The following is a 25,418-nucleotide window of genomic DNA, read 5'->3' as shown; positions in this document are numbered from 1 at the left end:
GTGACCTTCACTGGGAGTGATTCACAAACTTACACTGGACACAGTGACCTTCACTGGGAGTGAAGGGAGTGATTCACAAACTTACACTGGACACAGTGACCTTCACTGGGAGTGATTCACAAACTTACACTGGACACAGTGACCTTCACTGGGAGTGAAGGGAGTGGTTCACAAACTTACACTGGACACAGTGACCTTCACTGGGAGTGATTCACAAACTTACACTGGACACAGTGACCTTCACTGGGAGTGATTCACAAACTTACACTGGACACAGTGACCTTCACTGGGAGTGAAGGAAATACTTGATGTAGAGACACACAGCAATGTCCCACAAATAACAATGATATAAATGACCAGATTTCCTGTTTCAGTGATGTTGGGTGAGGGATAAATATTGGCTTTATTTTTTGAATAGTGCCATAGGATCCTTTAAACCCACCTGAGACGGTGCATCGGTTTCATGTCTCATCCGATAAACGGCACCTCTGACAGTGCAGCACTCCCTCAGTACTGCACTGAGGTGTCAGCCCCAGATTATGTGCTCAAGTCTCCGGACTGGGGCTTGAACCCATGACCTTCTCACTCAGCTAAAACTGAGTCAACGCAGATACTTTTGATATATGTTCTGCCGGGTCACCCTCTCCTCAAACAGCTACACCATGTAGGAACCAGCAATGGTTACCTCACCATGTAGGGACCATTATTCATGTGTTAGCCTTGACAGTGAGTGTCAGTGGACTAGTTGTCTTTGGGACCAGTGTTACTAACCCTGATCTTGTCCTCAGCCTACACCCACAGGTGTGATAACACCCCGCCCCCAACTCCTGCGCCCCCCCCACCCTCCACACCCCCCTCCCATGCCCCCACCCCCTCCCCTCCCCAAACCAGGACCCTGAATCCACTTCTGGCCATGTTGGGATCAGCTGACTCAGCACAGACCGGGGGTCCATGTACTCCTCCTTCTGTATGCTCCTAGATGATACTGTGCTGCATTTCATTTACTACATTTAGAAATGGATGAATTTTCAGGGTCCCAGTGAAACTGGCTTTCATTGAAATCTCTCTGTTTATTCTGTTCAATACAAGTACCCAGTCCTGTTTCAGCAGGTTACCTTGACCAGCAGGTTACAGTAAATCCGTGTTAGAATTTCAGGCATCGTTCAACATTACTTCTGCTCGAGACCCCCTGTCATGTTGGCAGTGAGATTAAAGACTGTTCTCGATGTGGAAGAAAACTATCAGAATTATTTCAATCATTAAAGATTTTTTGATGAACATGAGTTAAATCTCCTGGTATCAATGCTCAATAACAAATAGTTCCCACCTACACCAACAGCCCCTCACTCCTGGTATCAATGCTCAATAACAAATAGTTCTCTTCCTACTTTAATTACCTCACAAATTTGAAAAGAACTGCTCTTCAGTAAACCCATATACTTTTTCGCAAAGGCTGCCCACAATCTCTAACCCAACCAGGCACAGCTTCGATTCCAGCTCCCCATCACACATACGCCACCTTCTTTCTCACCCATATTCATCGATGCCCATCCCTATCACTACAAACAGAACAAACATACTAGCCACTAGCCCACTGCACACACTGTCACGCTGACATTCCCCAGCATCTCTCCACTACACTAAAGTCACCCTTCAGACCTCTGTACACAATAAATACCTCAATATAAAGGCATCAGAAAATATATAAAACCTATTCAGGTAACCCACCCTCCCCCCAGTACACACAATAAAAAAGGCACTTGTGATAGAAATTAAATGTACTGCGCAAATCGACCAATCCCATTTTAACAGAGGGGGGAAAAAAACCTTGCCAGGTCTGCCAGCTCGGGGGGCAGTTCCATATCCACGGCTTGCTAGCCTTCGTATAAACCATGTGATATGAGGGATCTTCTACGGTGAGGCACCATCTGCTCTGGGATGGTGTCACAGCATAAGCTGACCCTCCCACCCTCCAGCTGGGCAGGTAGCAGGCTGTTCAGTTGCCTCCCTGTGCCCTGTTACCTGGTTGGATAGCTGGTTACAGGAAACTCCCAGCTATCAGTGAAATGGGAATGTTCAGCCGATACGGTGAGCAGGTGGGCAAACCACCATAAACACTACAGGGTAATGCTTTAAGGTTAGACTCCAGCTATGGAGCATCTCTAGAAGATTGCGTGGGTTGGAGATAGGATTATAAAACTACAGGGCCCATTCTACAACCCAACCCATGCTCCGGTCTAGAGATGTTCCATGCCAGGTGGGGAGAGACCCACAAAATGATCCATTCTAAAGGGGAACAAAACAATCCCAATTAATTCTGAAGCCGGAGCCTGCAAAGCCCGGCCTATGGTCAGTTATCTACCACAGGGAGTTAGTCCACAGTCTGGAAGACCATTCACATGTCCTGCTCGGCTGTAGTGCTGTAAGTGGTCCCGATGAGTTAAATAAGGTCAAGTAACGGTGGTAACTGCAGCATCTCTTCCAGTCGACTGGTGATCCTGCCTCCTGTCGTAGGAATAAAACATGGATGGCTTTATCCAAACAAATAGCCTTGGGTCATTCTACTGGTCCAGCAGTGTCAGCTGAGCCCAGCTGTCAGTCAGGTTCAAGAAGTGACAGCCATCTCCGGACAGTAAAATTGAAAGTAATCATCCATTCAGCCTTCACCTTCAGTCCGGACTTGGAATTTTCTCTGTGTTGTTTTCTGTTTCTTGCTGCAAAAATAGAGAGAATATTACATACAAAGTAGGTATAGTAATGTAGTGGTTATGTTACTGGATTAATAATCCCGAGAACGCGAGTTCAAATCTCACCATGCAGTGTGAGAATTTGAATTCAGCTTAAAATATCTGGAAATAAAGAGCTGGTGTCAGTAAAAGTGACCATGAAGCTGTTGGATTGTGGTTCACTAATGTCCTTTACAGCAGGAAACCTGTCGTCCTTACCCGGTCTGGCCTATATGTGACTCCAGTCCCACACCAACGTTTTTGACTCTTAATTGCCCTCTGAAATGGCCCAGCAAGCCACTCAGTTATATTAAAATCGTTACCAACACTTCAAGGAGAAGGCTCATCATCAACTTCTCAGGGCAATGAATGGTGGTGGACAATTAAACAAAGAAACGGGAAGAGGAGGCTCCGTGAACACCCCCATTCTCAATGATGGCGGAGTCCAGCACGTGAGTGCAAAAGACAAGGCTGAAGCGTTTGCAACCATCTTCAGCCAGAAGTGCCGAGTGGATAATCCATCTCGGCCTCCTCCCGATATCCCCACCATCACGGAAGCCAGTCTTCAGCCAATTCGATTCACTCCACGTGATATCAAGAAACGGCTGAGTGCACTGGATACAACAAAGGCTATGGGCCCCCGACAACATCCCGGCTGTAGTGCTGAAGACTTGGGCTCCAGAACTAGCAGCGCCTCTAGCCAAACTGTTCCAGTACAGCTACAACACTGGCATCTACCCGACAATGCGGAAAATTGCCCAGGTATGTCCTGTCCACAAAAAACAGGACAAATCCAATCCGGCCAATTACCGCCCCATCAGTCTACTCTCAATCATCAGCAAAGTGATGGAAGGTGTCGTCGACAGTGCTATCAAGCGGCACTTACTCACCAATAACCTGCTCACCGATGCTCAGTTTGGGTTCCGCCAGGACCACTCGGCTCCAGACCTCGTTACAGCCTCGGTCCAAAAATGGACAAAAGAGCTGAATTCCAGAGGTGAGGTGAGAGTGACTGCCCTTGATATCAAGGCAGCCCCATTTGACTGAGTGTGGCACCAAGGAGCCCTAGTAAAATTGAAGTCAATGGGAATCAGGGGAAAACTCTCCAGTGGCTGGAGTCATACCTAGCACAAAGGAAGATGGTAGTGGTTGTTGGAGGCCAATCATCTCAGCCCCAGGATATTGCTGCAGCAGTTCCTCAAGGCAGTGTTCTAGGCCCAACCATCTTCAACTGCTTCATCAATGACCTTCCCTCCATCATAAGGTCAGAAATGGGGATGTTCGCTGATGATTGCACTGTGTTCAGTTCCATTCACAACCCCTCAGATAGTGAAGCAGTCTGTGCCCGCATGCAGCAAGACCTGGACAACATCCAGGCTTGGGCTGATAAGTGTCAAGTAACATTCACGACAGACAAGTGCCAGGCAATGACCATCTCCAACAAGAGAGAGTCTAACCACCCCACCTTGACATCCCCCACCATCAACATCCTGGGGGTCACCATTGACCAGAAACTTAACTCGACCAGTCACATAAACACTGTGGCTAAAAGAGCAGGTCAGAGGCTGGGTATTCTGCAGCGAGTGACTCACCTCCTGACTCCCCAAAGCCTTTCCACCATCTACAAGGCACAAGTCAGGAGTGTGATGGAATACTCTCCACTTGCCTGGATGAGTGCAGCTCCAACAACACTCAAGAAGCTCAACACCATCCAGGACAAAGCAGCCCACTTGATTGGCACCCCATCCACCACCCTAAACATTCACTCCCTTCACCACCGGTGCACCGTGTCTGCAGTGTGTACCATCCACAGGATGCACTGCAGCAACTCGCCAAGGCTTCTTCGACAACACCTCCCAAACCCACGACCTCTACCACCTAGAAGGACAAGGGCAGCAGGCACATGGGAACAACACCACCTGCACGTTCCCCTCCAAGTCACACACCATCCTGACTTGGAAATATATCGCCGTTCCTTCATCGTCACTGGGTCAAAATCCTGGAACTCCCTACCTAACAGCACTGTGGGAGAACCTTCACCACACAGACTGCAGCGGTTCAAGAAGGCGGCTCATCACCACCTTCTCAAGGGCAATTAGGGATGGGCAATAAATGCTGGCCTTGCCAGCAACGCCAACATCCCATGAACGAATAAAAAAGAAGTGCCTTTATTTCACTGCTTGTGAGCCAGGAGGAGCAGGAGTGTTTCCCCCCCAGACCAATAAGCCTACCTGCACAGTAAATGCCGGCCTTGCCAGCGACGCCCACATCCCGAGAATGAATAAAGAAGAAAAGAAAACAACCATAACCTTACACTAGGAGCAACCTTTGGCTGATAAGTTGTTACACCATACTCACATGTAACACATCCCACTCATAGACTTCCACTGGCTACCAAGAGGCCTCGAGACCAGAGATACAGTTTCAAACAGATCTCCTTTTGGGCTTTCCCACTAATAAGAAGGTGGTAAAACTGAGTCTTGACTTAGACAGGATGTCACTCAGGTGAAACTCATGCTCCTGATGTGTTGGACTGGGGAAGGGGAGGCTGCAGTGTTACAGCGATGGGTGTTTCGTTGAGGTTTGTGTTGAAAGACTTTGGGGGGGGTCTAATGAAGGACAGACACATGTACTGTATCTGACATAGCACCCCTGGCACTTTCACTGGGAAACAGATCTGTTCAGCAGGACTGTCTCTCTGGTGTGAAGCAATGACCCCTATCATTACAAGGAGGTAAGAAAGATATTGGGTTTGCTCTTTGTTCACCCATTGTGTGGCAATACAATGAGCAGAACATGGGCCACAGATTGACAAAGGTGAAGAAAACAAGGTGATTTCATACAATATGTATGCAATCTTAATTATCAATAATATATATTACATTATACATGGTTTTGCCATGTTTCTGGAGGGGGATGGTCTGATATAGGCCAGGGAACTATAGATCAGCTAGCTTAACGCAGTGGTGGGAAAGATACCAGAATCTTTGCTAAAATATCAGGTAACGAAACATCTAGAGACAGAGATTATAATAAAAATATTCAGCATGGATTTCTAAAAGGAAGGTCATGTTTAATCAATCATGTTGCATTCTTTGAAAAAAAGCAGAAAGAAGACAAGAGCAATGCAGCGGGTGTGGTATACGTGGACTTTCAGAAGGCCTTCGATAAGATGCCGCACATAAGAGGTATGATAAAGGTCAGGGTGCGTGGAGTCAGGGACCAGGTAGCAGAATGGATTAAAAGATGGCTACGAAACAGAAAATAAGGAGTAGGAGTTAAGGAAAGTTTCTTGGACTGGAAGAAAGTAGAATGCGGTGTCCTGCAGAGATCTTTGCTGGGACCACTGTTGTTTACCATATGTATAAATGATGATGACTCAGAAATTGGAGATATATTATCGAAATTTGCAGATGATACCAAATTCAAAGTTTTGGCTAATAATATGGAGGACTGCACCAAAATACAGGAAGACATAAACAGGCTGCAGAATGGGTGGATAAATAGCAAATTAAATTCAATTTAGCGAGAGTGAGGTGGCTCATTTTGATAGAAGGAATAAGGAGGCCACGTATTCTTTGGAAGGTAAGAAACTAAATGGAATATAAGAGCAAAGAGATCTGGGAATACAGATACATAAATCACTAAAAGTAACTACACAAGTTCATAAGGCCACAAAGAGTGCAAACAAAATACTCGGGTTCATTTCTAGAGGAATAGAATACAAAAGCTGGGAGATAATGTTAAGTTTATGTAGAACCTTGGTTAGACCACACTTGATGTACTGTGTGCAGTTTTGGTTTCCACACTATAAAAAGGATATTGAAGCATTGGAGAAAATGCAGGAAAGATTTACAAGGAATTGAGAGGGTGCAGCTATCAGGAAAGATTGAGCAGACTGAGGCTTTTTTCTCTGGAAAAGAGACTAAGAGGAGACCTGTAGAGGGAGGTCTTTAAAATTATGAAGGGGTTCCATAGGGTGGATGTAGAGAAACTATTTCCATTTATGGGTGAGTCCAGAACAATGGGGAATAAGTATAAGATTGCCACTAACAGAGCAATTAAAACATTTCGGAGGATTTTTTTTTAACACAGGGAGTGGTTGAAGCAGATAGTATTGATGCATTTAAGGGGAGGCTTGATGCATACGTGAGAGATTAGGGAATAGAGGGATACAGAAGCAGGGTGGGAAGAGATAATTAGAGTGGGAAGAGGCTCATGTGGAGAATAAACACCGGCATAGACCAGTTGGGCTGAATGGCCTGTTTCTATGCTGTAGATAATTCTATGTAATTTCATGTTGGATATATCCATGATCTTTCCGAATTTTTTCCCACGAGTTTGCCACACGCTCGTCCGGAATGCTGGGTGTTTGCACTACAGAGTTTGCACCCACCTGATCACTGAAACTGGGCAGCTGCCAACACGCATCCTGGAGGTATTGGCTCCCGAAGCCAGTGATCCGTTTGATCTGGTGGCTACAGATCCCCGCTACCTTTGCAGTAAAATCAAGTGTAAAAGCAAACTTGACCAAGTCGGAGTTCGCCTGCGTCACCTTGCTCCTCACTTCTTTTTCGATGTATTGGTCTGCCAGTTGCTTGAAGGAATTGTAGCTCATGTCCGCAAAGAAGGTGGAAAGCAGCGAATTCCCTTGGAGCTGCCAGAGACAAATGCAAACTGAAATCAGGAACCAGTGCAACATAGTGAGGCCTCACCAATAGTCACCAATTAGCTGCCAAGTCAATATATCCAGTGATCGAAGATGATGCAATTCAATTTGGTACAAGCAGTGACTAAAACTAAAGTTGTTGTATGGTAGTATTGAATCTATTGGTTTTAATAAGTTAATGTAAACTAAGTCATCACTGAATTATACGTGTATCAAAAGTCTGGTTGCAATTATTGAATTTGTGTCCTGTTAGACTTTATATCTCGTATGTATATATCTATGTCTCATTAAAAACCTTGTTTCTGCACGCATTTCCTGTCTGCGAAACTTTACTTCCTGTTGCATGTCTTTGTCACATTTATGTATCATTTCTCTCCCAAATTCCTACATCCACATTTAATAATACAAACTGCCAATGTAAATGTGTCACACCATGATGGCATCATCTTCAAGGGAATTGTTTGATCTTCAAAGGGAAAAATCTCCTTATAACCCAGGAATCCTCCAGGATTCATCAGTGTCTGTGTTTCAGACCAATACTGATGGAAGACTTCTGCAGCAGTAACTCCCAACCCCACAAACTCTACCACCTCGTGAAGGACAAAGGCAACAGGTGCATGGGAACAACATCATCTCCAAGTCTCACACCATCCCAACTTGGACATGTATCGGTCGTTCCTTCATCGTCGCTGGGTCAAAATCCTGGAACTCCCTTCCTAACAGCACTGTGGGTGAACCTTCACCACACGGGCTGCAGCGGTTCAAGAAGAAGGCGGCTCGCCACCACCTTCTCAAGGGAAACTAGAGATGGGCAATAAATGCCAGCCTTGCCAATGACACCCACATCCAGAGAATGAATAACAAAAAAAATCACACATCTTACCTCTGTATCAACGTGATCACCAACGTTTTGGAGTATTGCAACGATTTTCCAAATGGTTTTGTCTACTGTTGGGAAGATAAAGCAGGACCATATTAGTACCATCCAGGAGCAATCCTGTATAAAGGGATTAGGCCTGGATCAGAATCCCATTTGGCCCGATCCTGTACGGTATTCACTTTGTGGGCTAGACCATCCAATGACAAATAGAAAAGTTTCCAAATCACAGGGCCTCCCATTCTCTTTGTATAAATGATCTCATTTAAAGGCTGTGAAGGATCGATTCTCCTGGTGCGAGAAAGTATCAACGTTGGAACGTTAGCTGATAATTTTGTTTACACGGTTTGCTGTTCAGATGAGGATTAGAATCTGATAAATGTAACCAACGCAGTAAAGAACGAACTTGCAATTACATAGCACCTCTCATCATCTCTAGACATTCCAAAGCGCTTTACAGTCAACAAAGTACTTGTGTGGTCACTGTTGTAATGTAGGGAATGAGGCAGCCAATTTGCACACAGCAGTGTGTTAATGACTAGATAATCTGTTTCAGTGATGTTGGTTAAAGGATAAATATTGGCCAAGACTCTGGAGACAACTCCCCTGCTCTTCTTCGGATAGTGCCATGGGATCTTTTACGTCCACCTGAGAGGGCATTAACATTTCATCCGAAAGACGGCACCTCCGACAGCACAGCACTCCCTCAGTACTGGAACTGGGAGCCTCAGCCTTGATTATGTGCTCAAGTCTCTGGTATGAGACTTCAACCCACACACTTCTATCTCGGAGCTGAGAGTGCTACCCACTGAGCCACGCTAACACCTAAATATCCAACACTTGCTTTACTAGGTGATGGACAATCACAAACATAACTCGGACTGGAATTGGCCCAGAGGCTAGGAGACTCGTCACTGTGACAGACATGAGGAAACTGATGAATGGGATCAGCGGGGGGAGGGGGAGGGGGTTTCCCAGACGTCCTTACAGTAAAGACATCTTTCAAATTTTCTGTAGGTTTCCTGCGCGACAGCCGGCCAACCTGTTGGACGGGAAAGCAGGCAGGGAGTGGATGCCAGAAGGTAAGTCTGACATCGGGGGCTTGGGGTCACACATCGGCGGGGGGGAGAGCGGGTCGATCATCGGGGGGGGGGGTCAGTCGGTCATTGGGGGGGGTACGGAGATCGAGGGGGGATTGGAGATCATAGCGGAGGTCAGAGATCGTGGCGGGAGGTTGGAGATCCGTGGGAGGGGTCGGAGATCTTGGAGGGTTGGAGATCGTGGGGGGTCGGAGATCGTGGGGGTGGGTCGGACATGTTGGGTTGGGGAAATCGGCCGATCGCAGCAGGTAGGCTTATTGGTCTGGGGGGGAAACACTCCTGCTCCTCCTGGCACACAAGCAGTGAAATAAAGGCACTTCTTTTTTATTCGTTCATGGGATGTGGGCATCGTTGGCGAGGCCGGCATTTATTGCCCATCCCTAATTGCCCTCGAGAAGGTGGTGGTGAGCCGCCTTCTTGAACCGCTGCAGTCTGTGTGGTGAAGGTTCTCCCACAGTGCTGTTAGGTAGGGAGTTCCAGGATTTTGACCCAACGACGATGAAGGAACGGCGATATATTTCCAAGTCGGGATGGTGTGTGACTTGGAGGGGAACATGCAGGTGGTGGTGTTCCCATGTGCCTGCTGCCTTTGTCCTTCTAGATGGTAGAGGTCACAGGTTTGGGAAGTGCTGTCGAAGAAGCCTTGGCGAGTTGCTGCAGTGCATCCTGTGGATGGTACACACTGCAGCCACAGTGCGCCGGTGGTGAAGGGAGTGAATGTTTAGGGTGGTGGATGGGGTACCAATCAAGCGGGCTGCTTTGTCCTGGATGGTGTCGAGCTTCTTGAGTGTTGTTGGAGCTGCACTCATCCAAGCAAGTGGAGAGTATTCCATCACACTCCTGACTTGTGCCTTGTAGATGGTGGAAAGGCTTTGGGGAGTCAGGAGGTGAGTCACTTGCCACAGAATACCCAGCCTCTGACCTGCTCTTGTAGCCACAGTATTTATATGGCTGGTCCAGTTTAGTTTCTGGTCAATGGCGACCCCCAGGATGTTGATGGTGGGGGATTCGGCGATGGTAATGCCGTTGAATGTCTTGGGGAGGTGGTTAGACTCTCTCTTGTTGGAGATGGTCATTGCCTGGCACTTGACTGGCGCGAATATTACTTGCCACTTGTCAGCCCAAGCCTAGATGTTGTCCAGGTCTTGCTGCATGCAGGCACGGACTGCTTCATTATCTGGGGGGTTCTGAATGGAACTGAACACTGCAATCATCAGCGAACATCCCCATTTATGACCTTATGATGGAGGGAAGGTCATTGATGAAGCAGCTGAAGACACTGCCCTGAGGAACGCCTGCAGCGATGTCCTGGGGCTGAGATGATTGGCCTCCAACAACCACTACCATCTTCCTTTGTGCTAGGTATGACTCCAGCCACTGGAGAGTTTTCTCCCTGATTCCCATTGACTTCAATTTTACTAGGGCTCCTTGGTGCCACACTCGGTCGAATGCTGCCTTGATGTCAAGGGCAGTCACTCTCACCTCACCTCTGGAATTCAGCTCTTTTGTCCATGTTTGGACCAAGGCTGTAATGAGGTCTGGAGCTGAGTGGTCCTGGCGGAACCCAAACTGAGCATCGGTGAGCAGGTTATTGGTGAGTAAGTGCCGCTTGATAGCACTGTCGACGACACCTTCCATCACTTTGCTACTGATTGAGAGTAGACTGATGGGGCAGTAATTGGCCGGATTGGATTTGTCCTGTTTTTTTAACTGGGCAATTTTCCACTTTTTCGGATGGATGCCAGTGTTGCAGCTGTACTGCAACAGTTTGGCTAGATGCGCGACTAGTTCTGAAGCGCAAGTCTTCAGCACTACAGCCGGGATGTTGTCGGGGCCCATAGCCTTTGCCGTATCCAGTGCACTCAGCTGTTTCTTGATATCACGTGGAGTGAATAAGAACATAAGAACATAAGAAATAGGAGCAGAAGTAGGCCACACGGCCCCTCGAGCCTGCTCCGCCCTTCAATGAGATCATGGCTGATCTTCGACCTCAACTCCACTTTCCTGCCCGATCCCCATATCCCTTGATTCCCCTAGAATCCAAAAAACTCTATCTATCTCAGCCTTGAATATATTCAACGACTCAGCATCTAAAGCCCTCTGAGGTAGAGAATTCCAAACATTCACAACCCTCTGAGTGAAGAAATTCCTCCTCATCTCAGTCTTAAATGGCCGACCCCGTATCCTGTGATTATGCCCCCTAGTTCTAGACTCTCTAGCCATGAGAAACAACCTCTCAGCATCTACCCTGTTAAGCCCCCTCAGAATCTTGTATGTTTCAATGAGATCACCTCTCATTCTTCTAAACTCCAGAGAGTATAGGCCCATTCTACTCAACCTCTCCTTGTACGACAACCCTCTTATCCCAGGAATTAATCTAGTGAACCTTCATTGCACTGCCTCTATGGCAAGTATATCCTTCCTTAGATAAGGAGACCAAAACTGTGTGCAGTACTCCAAGTGAGGTCTCACCAAAACCCTGTACAATTGTATTCCAACCCCCTTGCAATAAAGACCAACATGCCATTTGCTTTCCTAATTGCTTGCTGTACCTATATGCTAACTTTCTGTGTTTCTTGTACGAGGACACCCAAGTCTCTCTGAACACCAACGTTTAATAGTTTCTCACCATTTAAAAAATAATCTGGTTTCCTATTCCTCCTACTGAATAACCTCACATTTCCCCACATTATACTCCATCTGCCACCTTCTTGCCCACTCACTTAACCTGTTTATATCCCTTTGCAGACTCTTTGTGTCCTCCTCACAGCTTACTTTCCCACCTAGCTTTGTATCGTCAGCAAACTTGGATACATTATCCCTCATCTAAGTCATTAACATAGATTGTAAACAGCTGAGGCCCAAGCACCGATCCTTGCGGCACCCCACTAGTTACAGCCTGCCAGCCTGAGAATGACCCGTTTATCTCTACTCTCTTTTCTATCCATTAACCAATCCTCTATCCATGTAATATATTACCCCCAACCCCATGAGCCCTTACCTTGTGTAACAACCTTTTATGTGGCACCTTATCGAATACCTTTTGAAAATCCAAATATACGACGTCCACTGGTTCTCCTTTATCTACCCTCTAGTTACATCCTCACAAAACTCTAATAGATTTGTCAAACACGATTTCCCTTTCATAAAACCATGTTGACTCTACTTAATCATATTATGATTTTCTAAGTGCCCTGTTACCACTTCCTTAATAATGGATTCCAGCATTTTCCTGATGACTGATGTCAGGCTAACAGGTCTGTAGTTCCCTGTTTTCTCTCTCCCTTCTTTCTTGAATAGCGGGGTTACATTTGCTACCTTCCAATCCGTTGGGACCATTCTAGAATCTAGGAAATTTTGGAAGATCATAACCAATGCATCCACTATCTCTGCAGCCACCTCTTTTAGAACCCTAGGATGTAGGCCATCGGGTCCAGGGGATTTATTGGCTTTTGGTCCCATTAGTTTCTCAGTACTTTTTCTCTACTGACATTAATTACTTTAAGGTCCTCAATCTCATTAGCCCCTTGGTTCCCCACTATTTCTGGTATTTTTTTTGTGTCTTCTACTGTGAAGACTGATACAAAATATTTGTTTAACCCATCTGCCATTTCCTTATTCCCCATTATAATTTCTCCTGCCTCGGCCTTTAAGGGACCACCGTTTACATTTGCTACTCTCTTCCTTTCTACATACTTGTAGAAGCTCTTATATTATATTTTTTGCTAGTTTACTTTCATATTCTATTTTCTCTCTTTTTATCAATTTTTTGGTCGTCCTTTGCTGGTTTCTAAAACTCTCCCAATCCTCAGGCTTACTACTCTTCTTGGCAATCGAATTGGCTGAAGACTGGCTTCTGTTATCTACTGGGCTCTACTATCATTGAGGATGGGGATGTTCATGGAGCCTCTCCTCCCGTTGGTTGTTTAATTATCCACCACCATTCATGACTGGATGTGGCAGGACTGCAGAGCTTTGATCTGATCCGTTGGTTGTGGAATCGCTTAGCTCTGTCTATAGCATGTTGCTTCTGCTGTTTAGCATGCATGTAGTCCTGTGTTGTAGCTTCACCAAGTTGGCACCTCATTTTTAGGTACGCCTGGTGCTGCTCCTGGCATGTTCTTCTACACTCCTCATTGAACCAGGGTTAATCCTCTGGCTTGTTGGTAATGGTAGAGTGAGGACTATGCCAGGCCATGAGGTTACAGATTGTGCTGGAATATAATTCTACTGCTGCTGATGGCCCACAGTGCCTCATGGATGCCCAGTTTTGAGCTGCTATTTCTGTTCTGATACCTGATCTATCTATCAACTTACCTGTTGATCTGGGCCTTCTCGCCTCCTCTTACATGACGTGAAGCAGAAGGCCCGGGAATCCCGGCCCCAGGAGTTTAAAATAAAAATGCTGTTAAAATGGAGGCCCGCAGCCTGCTTAAAAGATTTTACTGACCGACCCGCCTCCTGAGAGCCGATTGGTCGCCCGGCCCCCCGACCCGCCTCTATTAAAACCGAAAGTGGGCTGGTTGGAGGCAGGTTAGGATTGGATTTTACATTTTTACAATTTTTACCTTCCCACCCGCCCCTAACTCACCCGTCCTTGGGGGTTAAAATTTACCCGAGTGTCCCCAGTCGGTTCTATTAGCCGACCTCAATGGGGGAAGCAATAGGGGAACTACTGGAAGTGTGCATATGTGGACGTTGGAGGGGGTCAAGGAAAAGGGGCCTTGGCTGTGATAACCCCATGGGTGCCGACACTGATGGTCAAGGCTGACTTGGCTGAGGTATCAGTGAACAACCAGTACCCATGGAACTGCACCCCCTAGCACACAGTGTAGACCTTCAGGAGAGAGGAGACAATTGTCAGAAAACAAAAACAACAAATAATTTTAGACCTAAAGATTTTATCTCAACCACATGATACTCAGGTACACGATTGGCAGAGGAGGTCACAGATCCAAATCAGGACCTTCTCATGAGAATCTCCAAAGTTTTCCTCCAAGTCTGGTGTGTGAAAGCCTTTCGCCCACTCACACACTGCTCAGAGGTCCCATTTACACTGCCTCAAATGCATGGAAACATTGCAGATTGTTGTCAAAGGTGTATCCTCACTGATGAGTTGAAAGCATTGGGGCAAAAGAGAAAGAGGTCTCCATTTAATTGTATATGACTTTAAATAGGCTAAATGCGAATTACAAATGGGTTTCAACTGGATGAATTTTTAAGGAAATGCCTCTACCAGGAGAGCAGTCAATACACAAAACTGACCAGAGCAGTCCACATTTTCAATGAGTCAACTAGGCTTCTTCGTTAGTGTCACTGCCTTAATCAGAAACTAATTAGGCCAAAGACTATTTGGTGACTGGGCATTCTGTCTTTGCAATGTCGTCTGTATTTTAGTTAGGAGACTAGGATTGCTTTGTGTAACTGAATTGTAAGCCCATTTATAAAGACCCCGTTTATAAAAAGCCCGTTTATAAAGAACTTGCTTATGACTCTGTTACATTAATTACATGGAAGAAGCCTTTCCCTAAGATGTTTGCGCAGGTGAATGAACTATTGATCAGTGGGTGGAGGGCGGCGGTTAAATTCGGCCACTAGCTCATTTCTGTTATGGTGATGGTCTCACACACTCACCAGTTTCTGTCGGCCCCTGTGTTTCTAATTCTTCTGCTAAGCTTCCGCCCTTATTCTCACATCCTTCGCTGGACTCCAAGGTCTGCACAATCCGCTTCACTTCCTCCGTCGCCTGTTCATACAGACACTCCGTGTCCGGGTCTGGAACACACAAAGGTCACACTTTGGGTTCAATAACTTTCCTTTGGCTTTTAACACGACATAAAACACTTGGAGATGCAGGATTAGTAGTTGCATGATTTACTCGGAAAGACCGTTCAAGTTGTGGGGGAGGAGATCAATCATAAAAGGGATGGGTTTATTTGCTTAATGATATAAATGGATTTATCTTCAGATGTTGATTGGCTCCCGAATTTCCATTTATTATGATGGAAATCCATTCAAACAGGTCCTACCTGTTTTACCATGCATGGGCCCGCAGACATCTCTGAGATCCAGCTGGCTGGGTCTGACTGCTTTACTCTTGCTGGTTCCTGGACTTCCAGATCCAAACCCTTTAACTTCAAAATTATTTTTCTTAAAAGAGAAAACTCTCCTGAGACTACTTTTCTTCTTGGTACTCTTAGGTTTGTGAGCAATGGCCAGCTCTTCAGGTGGCTCCTGACTGTCAGCAAGGGGTTGCTCCCCATTCTGTGCTGGAGGATGTTCTTCTGGAGGCAGACCAGACTCCTTCGATCTTTTACCTCCTTCATCTTTCTTCTCATCACCTTTCCTTCTCCACAGGAAACTGGCCACCTTGCTGAAGAATGTTTGAGACTTTTTCCCTTTCTTCCCATCCTTGCTCCTTCCCTTGCTGGCTTCCTTCTCCACCGTCGGCTCAACACTTGAAGAGTTGCTAACTGGAGGCACTGTCTCATCCCCACGTGTTTTGCTTTCTCTTTCGTTTTGTTCTCTTTCTCTAGCCCTGCAACGTATCCCCGGGTCGCTCAGCCCAGGTCCATTTCTGCGGCTCGTGATTTTTTGTGGGATCTTTGCTGGAAGAGATCTCCACTTCAGCTCCTTGTCCGTGAAGCCACCTTCCCTTAGACTTACACTGCGCTTGACATAGACTTCAAGCACCCTGCTGGGCTTCAGTCCGCTCATGTTCACACTCAGACCATTCTCTGTGGGACCAAGGCTGTCCATGACACCAGCTTCAGGCAGCAGCTCCATTGGTTTAGTATCAGAGATCAACTCTGTTAAAAAAAAACATAGTTTATGAGGCCATTCAGCCCATCATACTTGTGCCTGCTCTCTGAAAGAGCTAGTCACGTAGAATTCCCCCTCCCTTTTAAATTTCTCTTTTTCAACTATTTATCCTTGTCCTTTTTAAAGCTATTACGTATTCTGCTTTCACCACTGTTTGTGGTAACAATTCTCTGGATTAATAAATGAATTCTCTGAACCTCTCTCTTTGATCTTTTTACACTGATCTTTATTCCCTCTAGTTACCGACTCACTGAGCAGTGGAAGTGATTTTCCTGATTTATCCTAACCCCTCATAATTTTGAACACCTCTATTAGATCTCTTCCAACCTTCTCTGTTCCACTTTATCTAATCTCTCTCCTGATATCTAAAGCCTCTCATCCTTGATCTCATCTCAGTGAATCTCTTCTGTGTCCTCTCCATGGCCTTCACATCCTTCCTAAAATAGGACTCCTGAAATTGGATGCAAAGTTCTAAACTAAATCTTTCTGCTCCTCTATTCCTGTTAAAGTTTTTACCATTTAATGTAAATGTCCTCTCTTTATTTATCCTCCCAAAATGTATCACCTCATATTTCTACACACTAAATTTCATCTATCTTCCTGCCCAGTCGACTAATCTGTCTATCCGAGTTCATCTTGACCATGAGACCCACCTCCTGCTCCCTCGACCCTATTCCCAATAGACTGCAGACCACCCAACTTCCAATCCTGGCCCCCATGTTATCTGTTCCCTCTCCTCAGGGACTGTCTGCCTCCCTTTCAAATCTGCCATCATCGCCCGCCTCCTCAAAAAACCCACCCTTGACCCTTCTGTCCTTGCAAACTAACGCCCCATCTCCAACCTCCCTTTCCTCTCTGAAGTCCTTGAACATGTTGCCACCTCTCAAATCCGTGCCCATCTTTCTCACAACTCCATGTTTGAATCCCTCCAATCAGGTTTCTGCCCCTGCCATAGTACTGAAACTGCCTTATCAAAGTCACAAATGATATTCTATGTGAATGTGACTGTGGTGAGCTATCCCTCCTCATCCTTCTCTGCAGCCTTTGACATGGTTGACCTCACCATCCTCGCCTGGTTCCATTCTTATCTGCCAGAGAATCACCTGCAATGGTTTCTCTTCCCACTCCCACACCGTTACCTCTGGAGTTCCCCAAGGATCTATCCTTGGCCCCCTCCTATTTCTCATCTACATGCTGCCCCTCGGCAACATCATCCAAAAACACAATGTCAGATTCCACAGGTACGCTGACGACACCTAGCTCTACCTCACCACCACCTCCCTCGACCCCTCCGCTGTCCCTCATTTGTCACACTGCTTGTCCGACATCCAGTACTGGATGTGCAAAAATTTCCTCCAACTAAATATTGGGAAGACCAAAGCCATTGTCTGATGAAGGAACAGAGTGTCTTGTGGCCAAATTTGCTGATGATACAAAGATAGATGGAAAAGCAAATTGTGATGATGACACAAAGTGTCTGATGTGGAGATGCCGGTGATGGACTGGGGTTGACAATTGTAAACAATTTTACAACACCAAGTTATAGTCCAGCAATTTTATTTTAAATTCACAAGCTTTCGGAGATTTTCTCCTTCCTCAGGTAAATGTTTACACATTTACCTGAGGAAGGAGAAAATCTCCGAAAGCTTGTGAATTTAAAATAAAATTGCTGGACTATAACTTGGTGTTGTAAAATTGTTTACAAAGTGTCTGCAAAGGGATATTGACAGGTTAAGTGAATGGGCAATAATTTGGCAGATGGAACATAATGTGGGAAAATGTGAAGTCATCCACTTTGGGAGGAAAAATAAAAAAGCAAAGTATTATTTGAATGGAGAAATACTATAAAATGCTGCGGTGCAGAGGGATCTGGGTGTCCTCGTACATGAAACACAAAAAGTCAACATACAGGTGCAGCAGGTAATCTGGAAGGCAAACAGAATATTTAATTCTAGGGGGATGGAGTATAAAAGCAGGGAAGTCATGCTACAATTGTACAGGGTGCTGGTGAGACCACACCTGGAGTATTGTGTACAGTTCTGGTGCCCTTATTTAAGGAAGGACATACTTGTATTGGAGGCAGTTCAGAGAAGGTTCACTCGGTTGATTCAGGGTATGGAAGGGTTGTCTTATGAGGAAAGATTGAACAGGTTGGGTCAATACTCATTGGAGTTTAGAAGAATGAGAGGAGATCTTATTGAAACATACAAGATTCTGAGGGGACTCGATAGGGTAGATGCTGAGAGGATGTTACCCCTCAGGGGGGAATCTAAAACTAGGGGGCATAGTCTCAGAATAAGGGGTCGCCCGTTTAAGAGGGAAATGAGGAGGAATTTCTTCTCCCAGAGGGTCGTGAATCTTTGGAATTCTTTACCCCAAAAAGCTGTGGAGGCTGAGTCATTGAACACATTCAAGGCTGAGTTAGACAAATTTTTGATCAGCAAGGGAGTCAAAGGATATGGGGAAAAGGCGGGAAAGTGGAGTTGAGGTAAAAATCAGATCAGCCGTGATCTCATTAAATGGCGGCGCAGGCTCGAGGGGCCGAATGGCCTACTCCTGCTCCTATCTCTTATGGTCTTGTGGTCTTATGGTTCCCTCTCCCTGGCCACTGTCTGAGCCTGAATCAGACCGTTCACAACCTTGGCATCCTATTTGACCCTGAAATGAGCTTCCGAACACATATCCGCTCCATCACCAAGACCACCTACTTCCACTTCGGTAATATCGCCCGTCTCCGCCCCTGCCTCAGCTCTTCTGCTGCTGAAACCCTCAGCCATGTCTTTGTTACCTCCAGACTGGACTATTCCAATGCTCTCCTGGCTGGCCTTCCATTTTCCACCCTCCATAAACTTGAGCTCATCCAAAACTCTGCTGTCCGTATCCTAACTCGCACCAAGTCCCGTTCTCCCATCACCCCTGAGCTCGCTGACCTACATTGGCTCCCGGTCAGGGAATGCCTTGATTTTAAAATTCTCATCCTTGCTTTCAAACCCTTTCATGGCCTCGTCCCTCCCTAACTGTGTAGCCCAGCCCTACAGCCCTCGGCACTCCTCCGATTCTGGTCTCTTGCACATCCCCGATTTTAATCGCTCCACCATTGGCAGCCGTGCCTTCAGTTGCCTAGGCCCTGAGCTCTGGAATTCCCTCCCTAACCCTCTCCATCTCTCTACCTCTCTCTCCTCCATTAAGACGCTCCTTATCTCTTTGACCAAGCTTTTAGTCATCTGTCCTAATACCTCCTTATGTGAAATTTTGTTTGCTAATCGCTCCTATGAAGCGCCTTAGGGTGTTTTACTATGTTAAAGGCACTATATAAATGTAAGTTGTTGCTTTTGTTCAAAAGCAAAATACTGCAGATGCTGGAAATCTGAAATAAAAAAAGAAAATGCTGGAAATACTCAGTAAGTCAGGCAGCATCTGTGGAGAAAGAAACGGGGTTAATATTTCAGGTCGAAGACTTTCGTCAGAACTGGAAGATGTTAAGAGTTAAAGTTTATCAGCAAGTACAGAGTGAGGGAAAGTGGGGGGAGGGGAGGAAAGAACAAAAGGGAAGGTCTGTGATAGGGAGAGGGAACGAGTGATTAAATGATGGTGCAAGGCAGGAAGGTGGTAACGGGACAGGTTAAACAAAAGATTGACCAGGAGTAGCTGTAAATGGCAGCAGCAGAACCATTACCAGCACTAGCTGACCGAAAAAATGGGAGCAGTGGTTCTGATCTGAAGTTATTGAAATCAGTGTTGAGTCCGGAAGGTTGTAAAGTGTCTAATCGAAAGATGAGGTGCTGTTCCTCGAGCTCACATTGAGCTTCATTGGAACAGTGTAAGAGGCCGAGGACAGAGAGGTCAGAGTGGGAGTGGGACGGGGAATTAAAATGGCGAGTGACCGGCAGGTCAGGGTCACACTTGTGGACAGAGCGGAGTGTTGAGCAAAGCGATCACCCAATCTGCATTTGGTCTCCCCAGTGTAGAGGAGACCGCATCGTGAGCAGTGGATACAGTATAATAAATTGAAAGAAGTACAAGTAAATCACTGTTTCACCTGGAAGGAGTGTTTGGGACCCTGGACGGTGGGAAGGGAGGAGGTGAAAGGGCAGGTGTTGCATCTCCTGCGCTCGCACGGGAAGGTAGTGGGGAGGGGAGCGGGTGTTGGGGGTGATGGAAGAGTGGACCAGGGTGTCGCTGGGGTAACGGTCCCTTCAGAATGCTGAAAGGGGAGGGGAGGGGAAGATGTGTTTGGTGGTGGGATCGTGCTGGAGGGGGCGGAAATGGCGGAGGATGATCCGTTGAATGTGGAGGCTGGTGGGGTGGAGGGTGAGGACAAGGGGGACCCTATCATGGTTCTGGGAGGGAGGGGAAGGGGTGAGGGCAGAAGTGCGGAAAATAGGACGGACACGGTCGAGGGCCCCGTCAACCACAGTGGAGGGGAATCCTCGGTTGAGGAAAAAGGAAGACATATCGGAAGCACTGGTGTGGAAGGTGGTATCGTCAGAACAGATGTGACGGAGACGGAGAAACTGGGAGAAGGGAATAGAGTCCTTACAGGAGGCGGGGTGGGAGGAAGTGTAATCAAGGTAGCTGTGGGAGTCGGTGGGCTTATAGTAGATATTGGTTGACAGCCTATCCCCAGAAATGGAGATAGAGAATTCGAGGAAGGGAAGGGAAGAGTCGGAGATGGACCATGTGAAGGCGAGGGAAGGGTGGAAATTGGAAGCAAAGTTGATGAACTTTTCCAGTTCGGGGCAAGAGCAGGAAACGGCACCGATACAGTCATCAATGTACTGGGAAAAGAGGTGAGGGAGGGGACCTGAGTAGGACTGGAACAAGGAATGTTCCACATATCCCACAAAAAGGCAGGCATAGCTGGGTCTCATACGGGTTCCCATAGCAACACCTTTTATTTGGAGGAAGTGAGTGGAGTCAAAGGAGAAGTTGTTGAACGTAAGAACAAGTTCAGCCAGGCGGAGGAGGGCGGTGGTGGATGGGGACTGGTTGGGCCTCCACTCAAGGAAGAAGCGGAGGGCCCGCAGGCCGTCCTGGAGGGGGATGGAGGTGTGGAGGGACTGGACGCCCACAGTGAAAAGGAGACAATTAGGGTCGGGGAACTGGAATCTGTTAAAGTGGCGGAGGGCGTCAGAAGAGTCGTGGATGTCGATCGGAAAAGGCTGGACAAGGGGAGAAAAAATAGAGTTAAGATAGGAGGAAATAAGTTCCGTGGAGCAAGAACAGGCTGAAACAATGGGTCTCCCAGGGTAGGCCTGTTTGTGGATCTTGGGAAGGAGGTAGAAGCGGGCTGTGCGGGGGGTGGTGGTGGTGGTGGTGGTGGTTGTTGTTGTTGTTGTTCCTGACCACCACTCAGTTACAAGATTTCATCACAACCTCGGTTATAGGAACATAGGAACAGGAGTAGGCCATTCAGCCCCTCGTGCCTGCTCCGCCATTTGATAAGATCATGGCTGATCTGTGATCTAACTCCATATACCCGCCTTTGGCCCATATCCCTTAATACCTTTGGTTGCCAAAAAGCTATCTATCTCAGATTTAAATTTAGCAATTGAGCTAGTATCCATTGCCGTTTGCGGAAGAGAGTTCCAAACTTCTACCACCCTTTGTGTGTAGAAATGTTCTCTGATCTCACTCCTGAAAGGTCTGGCTCTAATTTTTAGACTGTGCCCCCTACTCCTAAAATCCCCAACCAGCGGAAATAGTTTCTCTCTATCCACCCTATCTGTTCCCCTTAATATCTTATAAACTTCAATCAGATCGCCCCTTAACCTTCGAAACTCTAGAGAATACAACCCCAATTTGTGTAATCTCTCCTCGTAACTTAACCCTTGAAGTCCGGGTAACATTCTAGTAAACCTACACTGCACTCCCTCCAAGGGAGTGTTTCTGTGAAGGCCTCAAACAGCTTGACACTTCTTGTTTTCGAGACAGTTTAAAGTATGTAAGTTATGGCATTTTAATGCTGGCAGTAATTCTTTTGCCTGCATGTAATTAACGTACTTTCAAATAAACTTGATTAGTAGTTTTAACCTGGACATTGTGATATTTTCTCCTTATTGGATAGGACAGGAGTGCATGGCAGGCAGCCTGTGCAACCTCTGATATGAAATATAAAAGGGTAATTCTTCAACCTGCGATGGCCATTCACAGTGCGCATGGTGTGGGGGGAGGGGCCAATTGCTGATCAGATGACACCCGGTCTGCCTATGGAAAGTGCATTTTTCTGTGCTCTGGAGTGAAGGGAATTGGAAGAGGGGCTGAACTGTAAAAAGTGCATTGTTGCAAATTGGGATAAAATCCAGCCCAGCCTTTCAGCCTGAATTTTGTCTTTCTCCAGCAGCATATTAATTAATATGGTGTCGGCAGCTGTGATAGATAGACAAATATCCTGTCATCTCTATTGTACTAATAATAAACCTCCCCCATGCCCATCCACTGCAGTGACTTTGGACTTTGTTTACTGTTAACTGGTGCGCGGTTAGCCTCGTAGAAAGTACCTTCACTCTACTCAGTATCTGCTGACTCACTGCCTGAGGGCAGTGATTATCACTCGACATTGATCTCCTCAATTACATTAATTACACTGTTTGTGTGCCTGGAATAACGTCAGAACAAATTATCAGTCGGAATTCTACAAATTGCAGTGTACGAGGTAATTAAGGGCCCTCACTGCTCAACAAGTTTATCCAGTCAGTAACTAAGCCATACGGAATTACACGGCCCCAGATTCCATCACAGGTCGGTGCTCAATTAACTCATTTCAACCAGGGCTCCAGTACAAGATCACAATTGGTCTCAGGGTCCCTGGATTAGAAAAGGTAAAATCTCCCAGGATTCTCACTCCAGAGAAAAATTCAACAACCCTGCTGGACGGTTATGTGTGGAAGACAGGTAGTGACAGGATCAGGAGTGCTCTGATGCCCCTCACCCAGTTATAGGGTCCACTTCCTTACTGACCCTTCCAGTTAGAGGGTCTCCCTTCCTTACTGACTCTTCCAGTTATAGGGTCTCCCTTCCTTACTGCTCCCTTCCAGTTATAGGGTCTCCCTTCCTTACTGCTCCCTTCCAGTTATAGGGTCTCCCTTCCTTACTGCCCCCTCCCAGTTATAGGGTCTCCCTTCCTTACTGACCCTTCCAGTTAGAGGGTCTCCCTTCCTTACTGACTCTTCCAGTTATAGGGTCTCCCTTCCTTACTGCTCCCTTCCAGTTATAGGGTCTCCCTTCCTTACTGCTCCCTTCCAGTTATAGGGTCTCCCTTCCTTACTGCCCCCTCCCAGTTATAGGGTCTCCCTTCCTTACTGACTCTTCCAGTTATAGGGTCTCCCTTCCTTACTGCCCCCTCCCAGTTATAGGGTCTCCCTTCCTTACTGACTCTTCCAGTTATAGGGTCTCCCTTCCTTACTGACTCTTCCAGTTATAGGGTCTCCCTTCCTTACTGACTCTTCCAGTTATAGGGTCTCCCTTCCTTACTGCCCCCTCCCAGTTATAAGGTCCCTTCCTTACTGCCCCCTCCCAGTTATAAGGTCCCTTCCTTACTGCCCCTGCCACTATCCTGCCTGATTTGGATGATCCCAGCCATTATCTCCCATAGTCTCTATTTAGACCGATAATTCCGTACATTATCTCACAGTTTTATACATTTGTCAAATTCTCCTTTTAGCTCCTCTCATGGGGTGGGGGGAGGGTAGGCGATGGGTAGAGGAACAGCCTACTTAGCCTCCGGGACATGGAGACCAGCTGGTCCTAGGTTTGATCTGTGCTGAGTTACCTGATCCCAACTGGGTAGCAGTGGAGGCACTAGAATTGGCCTCAGTGCCCCAGTCTAGGGAGGAGAGGGAGCAGTCAGCATCCCTTCTATTGATTGCTATCCAGTGAGTCCTGCTGGGAATTGCGAGTTTATGCCTTTCGAATAAGGAAAATGATCGTGCCTTCCATGGTCGAATAGTTCGCTGGTAGTCAAGGCCTGGATATGAATAAGGGCCCACTGGCTGAGATACCAGAGGGATGAGCAGTGCCGATGGAGCTGAATAGCCAACGAGGAGTGGGGCAAACAGAGCAAAAATTGGCAGGTTTACTGACTGGGCAGGAATATCACATCAGGTGGCACCGTCACCAGAGAAACTGTGCCAATCACAGAGAAATCCTCAGAACAAATTAAATCCCTGAGCTTACCTGTGCCAGTGAAGGGGTGCAGACCAAACCCTCTTGCCCTTGACAGTCGGAAGGCTGATATCAGTGTGCTCGGGTTGTTTACGATGTATAAGAACCTTGTGTCGCATTCAGATTAAAAAGAACTGCATACCTCCTAATGTGTGATCAAAGCACACCCTTAAATGGACACGTTGGGACTAGTCAGTGGGAGGAGCCACGTAATCAGGATAAAGGTTGAATTACTTTGATCACCTGCTCAGATTTGCATTGTCCTCATTCTCCCGTAAATCACCTGACATGAATTCCCCGGTTTTGTTTATCTGCCCTGTTACTGAAATAAAGAGCACAAGGAGGAAACAGACTCTAACTGACCTCATGATGTGTCCACTTAGAACGCTTACTCACCTAAGCAAAGGCCTTAAAGAAACAGGCCGGGTTAAAGACAGCTCCATCCTAACACAGCTAAACAACACAACCACACGACAGAGTCCAGACTAACCATGAGCAAGAAAGAACCTGCATTTATATAGCGCTTTTCACAACCTCAGGACATTTCAAAGCGCTTTACAGACAATTAAGTGCTTTAGAAGTGTAGTCACTGTTGTAATGTAGGAAACACGGTAGCGAATTTGTGCACAGCAGGTGATGTGATGATGGCCAGATAATTTCTTTTAGTTGGTTGAGGAGAACGCCACTGTTTTACGTGACATCCAGTACTGGTTGAGCAAAGCTTCCCTCCAACTAAATATTGGGAAGACCAAAGCCATTGTCTCTGGTCCCCACCAGAAACTCCATTCCCTAGCCACCGACTCCATCCCCCTCCCTGGCCACTGTCTGAGGCTGAACCAAACCATTCACAACCTTGGCGTCCTATTTGACCAAAAATGAGCTTCTGACCACATATCTGCTCCAACATCGCCCGTCTCCGCCCCTGCCTCAGCCCATCTGCTGCTGAAACCCTCAAACTTGTTACCTCCAGACTTGACTATTCCAATGCTCTCCTGGCCAGCCTCCCATCTTCAACCTTCCATAAACTTGAGCTCACCCAAAACTCTGCTGCCCGTAACTCG

At 46.7% G+C, this 25,418-nt stretch overlaps 1 protein-coding gene across 2 annotated transcripts; it reads right to left on the bottom strand.

Annotated features, from left to right (window-relative positions):
- Window positions 1–1,050: 1,050 nt before the first annotated feature.
- On the bottom strand, window positions 1,051–24,517 carry LOC137344668 (apoptosis facilitator Bcl-2-like protein 14). 2 transcript variants are annotated; one of them, XM_068007791.1, is made up of 6 exons: window positions 24,370–24,517; window positions 15,402–16,181; window positions 15,007–15,147; window positions 8,279–8,343; window positions 7,123–7,383; window positions 1,051–2,714 (listed from the first exon to the last, which is right to left on the bottom strand). In XM_068007791.1, the coding sequence occupies exons 2-6, from the start codon at window positions 16,156–16,158 to the stop codon at window positions 2,670–2,672; spliced, it is 1,269 nt and encodes a 422-aa protein (XP_067863892.1). In that variant the 5' UTR covers window positions 16,159–16,181; window positions 24,370–24,517; the 3' UTR covers window positions 1,051–2,669. The 2 variants fall into 2 exon arrangements, with proteins under 2 accessions (XP_067863892.1, XP_067863893.1); XM_068007792.1 differs by having other exon boundaries at window positions 8,279–8,340.
- Window positions 24,518–25,418: the final 901 nt, after the last annotated feature.

Source organism: Heptranchias perlo, chromosome 27 (assembly GCF_035084215.1).
Source record: "Heptranchias perlo isolate sHepPer1 chromosome 27, sHepPer1.hap1, whole genome shotgun sequence".
In the NCBI taxonomy this organism is placed as follows: domain Eukaryota; kingdom Metazoa; phylum Chordata; class Chondrichthyes; order Hexanchiformes; family Hexanchidae; genus Heptranchias; species Heptranchias perlo.
Note: the sequence above shows the minus strand (reverse complement) of the source record. Positions and strands in the feature narration are given on the sequence as shown.